This window comes from Anoplophora glabripennis, unplaced genomic scaffold, assembly GCF_000390285.2.
Source record: "Anoplophora glabripennis isolate ALB-LARVAE unplaced genomic scaffold, Agla_2.0 scaffold1162, whole genome shotgun sequence".
Taxonomy (NCBI): domain Eukaryota; kingdom Metazoa; phylum Arthropoda; class Insecta; order Coleoptera; family Cerambycidae; genus Anoplophora; species Anoplophora glabripennis.
Window position 1 is genome coordinate 9,107 of NW_019417290.1, and position 8,730 is coordinate 17,836.

Genomic DNA, 8,730 nt, shown 5'->3' on the forward strand with positions numbered 1-8,730 from the left:
CATACTCACAAGTACAAAACAAATAACACTTCACTGGTTTATATGCTTCTACTTCTAACTAGAGCGCTTTAGAAATTAATTTAAATAGTATGATACATACGCGTATTTTAACTTTAAACAAAATACACTTTAAATAAAATAAGAAACTTCTCGCTATTAGGTACAGATTGATTAGACAATACGGCTCATCTCGAAAATCATATGGACAATTGCATAACGAGTTTTTGAGCTAGATGTGAATAACAGGACTTACAAGTATATTATCGAAATCCACCCTTACATAGGAATGACAAGGGGTAGGATTTGAACAATTTTGTGAGGATATCTCAAACTTTATGTTGGAAAATGCTCCATTTAATTGTTTTCTTCTTATTCGATATAAAACAGTTATAATTTATAGGTGATAATACAGGGATCCGATTTTAATCTATTAAAGAATATTTAGAACAATCAAGAATAATTGCACTTATCTTATAAACTCACTTCCACAACTAACTGTAACAGTAAATTTACTCTGAAATAATGATCTTTGTTTTCAGAACTCAAATATCTCTATTACTTCAGGGAGTATTTACCAGCAACTGATATTTTTCGAGGATCTTTAACACTTGCATCTCATAATCCATTAACATTTCAAAATATGAGATATAGCGCTATTATTCTTGGTCGTTTCATTCGCCTCCCAATTTTTGACAGATAAAACTGAGACACCCTGTATATAACCAAGACATATTCACATATTCACGATCGGTGTTATATTCACACAAGTCACTCGTAAATGCCTCTATTTTTGACTACATTTTGCACTTCAGTCGATGGTAATTCGCATCTGTAAATACCAGTACATTTGCATTAAAGAAGACTCTCGATGTGACATCGGATATTGCTATTGTATTTCATTTCATTATGGCAGTTTTTACACCTGTACATTTGAGCCCGAATGATCTTTATGTTTCAGTTGGTGCCGTTTCATGTAACCCCTTGTATTCAGTTTGGTAATCGTAGTCGTTACACTTGTACATTTGAACTTGCGAAGGATCATTATGCTTCAGTTGGTGTTTTTTCATAACTTTCCTGTACTTAGTTTTGTAATCACAGTCGTTACACCTGTACATTTGGACCTGGGAAGTATATTTATGTTTCAGTTGATGCCGTTTCATATTCCTCGTGTATTTAGTTTTGAAATCGCAGTCGTTACACTTGTACATTTGAAGCTGTGAAGGATCACCATGCTTCAGTTGGTGCTTTTTGATATCTTCCTTGTGTTTAGTTTCGTATTCACAGTCATTACATCCGTAAATTTGAACTTGCGAAGGATCTTTATGTTTCAGTTGGTGTCGTTTGACATTCTTCTTGTATATTGTTTTGAAATCGCAATCATTACACCTGTATACTTGAACCTCTGAAGGATCATTATGCTTCAGTTGGTGCTCTTTGATATCTCCCTTGTATTTAGTTTCGTATTCACAGTCATTACATCTGTAAATTTGGATCTGTGATGGATCTTTATGTTTCATTTGGTGCCGTTTGATATTCTTCTTGTATACGGTTTTGAAATCACAGTCATCACACCTGTATATTTGAACATGTAAAGGGTCATTATGCTTCAGTTGGTGCTTTTCTATATCTTTCTTGTATTTAGTTTCGTAATCACAGTCATTACACTTATAGATTTGTTCCTGTGAAAGATCAATATGCTTCAGTTGGTGCTTTGTGATATTACTCTTGTATTTACTTTCGTAATTGCAGTCCTTACACTTGTACATTTGAACCTGTGAAGGATCTTTATGCTTCAGTTGGTGATGTTTGATATAACTCTTGTATACAGTTTTGTAATCGCAGTCGTTACACCTGTACGTTTGAACCTTCGAATGGTCTTTATGCCTCAACAGGTGCCTTTGAAGTGATTTCTCATTTTCAGTTTTATACTCACAAAATTCACATTTATACACTTCCGAATCGTTCTCGTGTCTCACAAAGTGTGCTGTAAAATGGATCTCACTTCTAGTTTCGTAAATGCATTTATCACATTTGTACAATACTCTGCCCTCCTGCTCGGTTTTCATTTCTGATCCATTCTCATGTTTACATCCATCCTCTGCTTCATCTTTACAGACACTCTCCTCGAATGGTACCATATCGGAGCTCTGCAGTGACGTGTTGCTGAAAAAATTTCACATACAGGGTATTTTTAAAAATCAAGTTTTAATTTTTAGGAGTTTATATGTGACACATGTCAAAATAATGCATTTAACAAAAAGTGACTAATAAACCAACATATTTACATTTGAAGGTAATGTAAAGTGACCAAATATTATCGGAGCCAATGCGGGACCATAGAAGATAAAACAACTATGGCGGGACGCTGTGCAGGTTTAGTATAAGATTGCCAGATAATTAATTGCATTTAATTATGAGCACTTTATTATTATTATTAAATAAATTATTAGCAATTATTAATTACGAGCAATGTAATATAGGTGTAGGTAATTAAACAATTGTTTTCTGAATAACATAAGTATCTGAAATGACTGATGTCAGTGCTAACCCACCAAATACATATTCGAGGAATCCCAGACATAAGTAGTGTTCGGGACGTTACAATGTTGCCCACGCTAGTACCTTTCAATTTTTGTTGTTACAGTTCGGAATTATGAAGCATTTAATTTTCAGTTTATATTATTATAATGTTACTGTCACATGAACATAAGATGTAGGAAGGAATACAATGAATCCGGGACACTGTAAATGTGGGAACACGGGACAATCCCCCAAAATATATTTTTTTATCAATTCTGGAAAATATTTTTCTTCTGCATTCAGCTATATAAAGAAGTATATAGTTTCATTAGAAATATTGCTAGAAAAACAGCAAAAAAGATGAACCCTACTATCAGTAGCTTTATTCTGAAAAATGATAGCCAGCTGCGGAAACAACTGAATTTTGACGTTTCTAAATAACGGTTTTTCAAAATAACTGACATTTTGTACCTGCTATTCTATCTATAACTAATTATAACATGAATACTTACAGTAACCAAGAAAAACTAGATATGATTTTAATTTGAGAGTGTTAAAAGAACGCTAAAGCTGCCAGGCATATATACCAACATCGTTTTCTGCAGAGACAACCTCCATCAGATAAAATTTTCGGAAAGTTAGCCAGGAATTTGGCAGATGGTTTGCAAAAGAAAAGAGGAGTTTTTAAACCCAGAAGGGTAAGAGATGAAGAACATTCGATAAAGATGTTAAATGGCCTGCTATAGATCTCCGGATCTCATTCCTATAGATTTCTTTCTTTGGCCCTACCCAAAAATAAAAAGTTTACACTTCGTCATTAAATGATATTGACGATCTTAAAAACATAAAAACATATTGTTTTGAATTGTTATCTTATTATCGTATTACAAATAAAATTTGTTACTATAAAAACATAGTAACTTGTTTACGCAGCTGGCTATCATTTTTCAGAATAAAGCTACGAAAAGTAGGGTGCATCTTTTTTGCTGTTTTTCTAGCAATATTTCCAATGAAACTATAGACTTCCTTACATAGTTGAACGCAGAAAAAAATATCTTCCAGAATTGTTAAAAAAATATATAGTGTGCCATTTGAAAAAAAAACAGTTGTAATGTCATTTGATAGAGTTTGAGCTGCAATTTAAAAATATATAGAGTTTGTTGTAGCTGTTTGTTAAAATAAAAGAAATACAGGGCCGTGAATACCAAACTGAATCACCCGGTATATGGATTTACTGTATCCGCTGGGATACCAAAGAATAACAGACCTCAAAAATTTTTTTCTGAGAAAACTCATAGAATGAAATAAAATGTGGATTGTAGTAGATGTTTTTTTAGTGTTCATCTTTGTCAGAAGGGCTGAAATAACAAAAAATACAAAAACTTCTGTGAATGATTATTTAACATAACTTATGGCTCCACGGCGTGGCAACGGCGTCACGCGGCAAAAAGCCACTTAAAGTCATTACAGGCTGTGGAAAACATAGCCCTCTGCACGGCCACCGACGCGCCCTGGTACGTAAGAAACACTGACATATTACGAGACTTACAATACACAAACGCTACACAGACAATAAGACAAAACGCGGAGAAACGATTTGACGTAGCCGCTAGACATGACAATCCCCTCCTCAGGCAAGCCGTTGACTACGTACCCGACGTGACCGACAAACACAAAAGACCTAGACACCAACTTTTTGACCCTGGGTGACCNTTTGTTAATAAGTATGATGGGTTAGTTTGTTTTTATGCAAAATTTAAGTTATTTTTTTAATAGTCAAATTTATAAATAGATTTTATTTCATACTGTTCAATAGTGAACCATTTTTTGAATTATTTTTAGGACAAAAAATGGAACTTTAATGTTCTAGGACGATAAAGTAAAAGTTCTAGTACTTCAAAGAAATTTCTATGGTAACCCACGTATTACCATAGTATAAATAAATACTATTTGATTTTTTAAATAAAGTCGTAAAAATTGTATGTACCGTGGACGAAAAGTAGCTTTAGAGTACTCGTAAATTTTTACGGCCTCGACTACGCTTCTGCCGTAAAAATTTACTTGTAACTTAAAGCTTCACTTTTCGTCCTAGATACATAAATACAAAATTGTCAAAATCGAATTTACCGCTCAAAGTAGCGCCATCTTTTATTGAATAGCTTCAGTAACAGATCAGGACTAATTGTCTACGCAAAATGCATTCACGCATTCACCTAAGGCGCTGCTATCAACTGTGTGTAAAAATGCTGAGTAATCAGTTTCTGTTAAGAGACCGCCAGGATCAAGAAGCGAAGACAACGACACACATACACACCTCCCCATACCCTCCTTACCTCTCCCCTCCCGCGCTAGCCTAAGGGCTACCTTAGCAAAACGCATCCCAGGCTGCATAGCCGCACTACCCTACCCAGCCATAAACATGACACCACCCCCCGGGTTTACACAGACGAGCCGGCGAAGCAAGAAGAGCGCCAGAAGAAAGGGCCCTAGCCGGCGGGGCCCAGCCAGGACAATAGGAGGTCCCACAAAGCGCCTACACCGGCCGCATTTGCGGTCGGGGTAGACGACGGATGGGGCCCACCTACGAAGGCTGTCCAGGCCTACACGAGATGAGGCAGGATAAAGAGGGATAATCCCCCTCGATCCCAAATCATTGAGGCCAATTTCTAGCCATGGAATAATGGCGCGAGTTTCTATTAAGAGACCGCCAGGATCAAGAAACGAAGACAACGACACACATGCACACCTCCCCATACCCTCCTTACCTCTCCCCTCCCGCGCTAGCTTGCGGTCGGTGTAGACGACGGATGGGGCCCACCTACGAAGGCTGTCCAGGCCTACACGAGATGAGGCAGGATAAAGAGGGATGATCCCCTTCGATCCCAAATCATTGAGGCCAATTTCTAGCCATGGAATAATGGCTGTACCATTGTTTATATAGGTGTAAGGTGTAACTATATAAACAATGACTATACACAAGTTAATAGATGGCTGATGGCTCTCTTTTTGTAAAGTAATTAGGGGATACATTAAAATTAGTAATAATAATGAAATTATGATACAGCTGTGTTTTATTTACATGTGACCTCGGTTACTTTCATTTCTCGGCAATAAGCATTCAAAATAATTGTGATTAGTTAGTGTTAGGAACATAAAATACATTTTTTTCTCAAATTTTGTCGTGAAAACAACCTCCTTATAACTTAGTAATTTTCATACTTCGCTGGACAAGCCGGTCTGACCTAAAGCAACGACGCACGGTATTCGTTTCTCACCCCGAGACCATCGACTTGTTTGAAAAAGTATTTTTTTAGTAGCATGGAAAGGCGAAGGAAGTAAAAGGCTTTGATCATACCAGTGTGAATACAGTTTGTAGTTACCGTCTCTCATTGGTGGTACGGCATTTCAGCGCTTTGGAGGCGTTGGGAATATGATGGGATTCTGCTTAANGCATTTGCGGTCGGGGTAGACGACGGATGGGGCCCACCTACGAAGGCTGTCCAGGCCTACACGAGATGAGGCAGGATAAAGAGGGATAATCCCCCTCGTTCCTAAATCATTGAGGCCAATTTCTAGCCATGGAATAATGGCGCGCGGCGCGTTTCTCACCCCGAGACCATCGGCTTGTTTGAAAAAGTATTTTTTAGTAGCACGGAACGGCAAAGGAAGTAAAAGGCTTTGATCATACCAGGTGTGAATACGATTTACCGTCTCTCATTGGTGGTACGGCATTTCAGCGCTTTGGAGGCGTTTGGAATATGATGGGATTCTACTTAAATTTGAACTGTTCACTGTTTGTTTTGTTGTAAAAAGACCACAAACGTAACGTATTTCTTTAGATACCTGTTTCAACTTTCCTAAAAGCATCAATTTCTACTGTACGTTTGTGAAACTAAAATAGTTCAACTAAATTAGGTCAATGTCAAAGGTGATCGAGACTGAGAATTGCAAATTAAATACATGTTGCTTAAAAAAATAGTAACGCATAATTTGCAAAAACTTCAAATAATTTAAAAAAATTATTTCATATAAATCGGATTAGTATTTTAATTTAGTTTTTATTATATTCCGTTTTTAATACAACAAAAATAATTATTTTAAAACATAAAAATTAGTCATATTTTATTTATTTATTTAAAATAAAGTGTGAGTAAGTTATAAAAACCACTGGCAATGCTGAATATGTGCAGCAATACAACTTTGGGTAGATATATCCCAACTACTGCGGAGTTCAAGTAGAAAACTTTTGAGCAAATCGCATATTGAGTCAAGTAGATACGACAACTGGCAACGTCGAAAAGAGCACAACTGTGTGTGGGAAACATATTTACGGGGCAAAAGGTTGGGTTAGGTAAGTGTTAAATATAATAGATGCATTATAATCATTTGGTGTTTTTTAAAAATTTTGCAGGAATGGCCCACATTGTTCGATTTATTTTGTTGGTTCTTTTAAACGAAAAACGCAAACTGGAATAAAAATGGTTTTAGTTCAAAATTTTGTAGAACGTCAGCAAGCGAAAAACTTAAAAGTCTGATTATTAATATTGAGGCAGACGTTACGTTTTCTTCATAACCACGTACTTAAGATAGGTGTCACATCCACACTTGTCGCTCTTAAATGCCTCCATTTTTGCCAATATTTTGCACTGCAAACACAAGGGGACAATTCACACCTGCAAATCTTTTTTTGTGCACCAAGTGTGGTCTTCTCAGACTCCTTATGCTTGGTTGCTAGTAAAGTACGCCTAGTATGTTTGCATTTATGAAGACTCTTCAACATGTGACGTCCAATACCGCTCCTGTATTTAGTTTCATAACTGCAGTCGTTACGCTTGTATGTTTGGACTGGCGAAGGATTTTTATGCTTCAGTTGGTGTCGTAATACAAGTTTCATATGAAACTTGTATTTAGTTTCGAAACTGCAGCAGTCACACTCGTACATTTGAACCTGCGAGGGCTGTTTATCTTTCAGCTGGTGCATTTCGATATTCCTCTTGTATACAGGGTGTTCCTAAATATCATGTACATAAGGGAGAGGGTAATTATTTGGCTTATTTCCTGACTAAAAGTTCATATAAACATAGATCCGCAAACGCTTCGTTACCGATTTACAGGGTGTTGAAATTTTAACATGTTTTTAGTTTTTTTTCTATAGCTCCCACAGTTTTNAAAATACATTTTTTTCTCAAATTTTGTCGTGAAAACAACCTCCTTATAACTTAGTAATTTTCATACTTCGCTGGACAAGCCGGTCTGACCTAAAGCAACGACGCACGGTATTCGTTTCTCACCCCGAGACCATCGACTTGTTTGAAAAAGTATTTTTTTAGTAGCATGGAAAGGCGAAGGAAGTAAAAGGCTTTGATCATACCAGTGTGAATACAGTTTGTAGTTACCGTCTCTCATTGGTGGTACGGCATTTCAGCGCTTTGGAGGCGTTGGGAATATGATGGGATTCTGCTTAAATTTGAACTATTCACTGTTTGTTTTGTTGTGAAAAGACCACAAACGTAACGTATTTCTTTAGATACCTGTTTCAACTTTCCTAAATGCATCAATTTCTACTGTACGTTTGTGAAACTAAAATAGTTCAACTAAATTAGATCAATGTCAAAGGTGATTGAGACTGAGAATCACAAGTTAAATACATATGTTGCTTAAAAAATTATTTCATATAAATGGGATTAGTATTTTAATTTAGTTTTTATTATATTCCGTTTTTAATACAACAGAAATAATTATTTTAAAACATAAAAATTAGTCCTACTTTATTTATTTACTTAAAATAACGCGTAAGTTACAAAAACAACTGGCAACGCTGAATTTGTGCAGCAATACAACTTTGGGTAGATATATCCCAACTACTGCGGAGTTCAAGTAGAAAACTTTCGAGCAAATCGCATATCGAGTCAAGTAGATACGACAACTGGCAACGTCCAACAGAGCACAACTGTGTGTGGGAGAAATTGATGGAAACTTATATTTACGGGGCACAAGCTTGGGTTAGGTAAGTGTTAAATACAATGGATGCATTACAATCGTTTGGCAAGTTTTTTAAAAATTTTGCAGAAATCGACCACATTGTTTGATTTATTTTGTTGGTTCTTTTAATTGAAAAAAACTGGAATAAAAATGGTTTTAGTTCAAAATTTTGTAGAACGTCAGCACGAGAAAAACTTAAAAGTCTGATTATTAATATCGAGGCAGACG

General features: G+C 36.1%; 1 protein-coding gene across 1 annotated transcript; it reads right to left on the bottom strand.

Annotated features, from left to right (window-relative positions):
* Window positions 1-947: 947 nt before the first annotated feature.
* On the bottom strand, window positions 948-7,571 carry LOC108913766 (zinc finger protein 142-like). The gene is made up of 3 exons (XM_023456136.1): window positions 7,102-7,571; window positions 2,090-2,163; window positions 948-1,679 (listed from the first exon to the last, which is right to left on the bottom strand). Exons 1-3 carry the CDS (start codon window positions 7,499-7,501, stop codon window positions 948-950), a joined length of 1,206 nt encoding a protein of 401 aa, XP_023311904.1. The 5' UTR covers window positions 7,502-7,571.
* Between the last annotated feature and the right edge of the window lie 1,159 nt (window positions 7,572-8,730).

What these genes read in the sequence shown, in the direction of transcription:
- LOC108913766 (XM_023456136.1), bottom strand. Translation starts at nt 7,501, where the DNA reads ATGCACCAGCTGAAAGATAAACAGCCCTCGCAGGTTCAAATGTACGAG. An exon ending in GGATGTGACACCTATCTTAA is followed by an intron (nt 2,164 to 7,101) that starts GTACGTGGTTAT and finishes AAATTTTTTCAG; the next exon opens with CAACACGTCACTGCAGAGCT. An exon ending in AGATGAAGCAGAGGATGGAT is followed by an intron (nt 1,680 to 2,089) that starts GTAAACATGAGA and finishes GATCTTTCACAG; the next exon opens with GAACAAATCTATAAGTGTAA.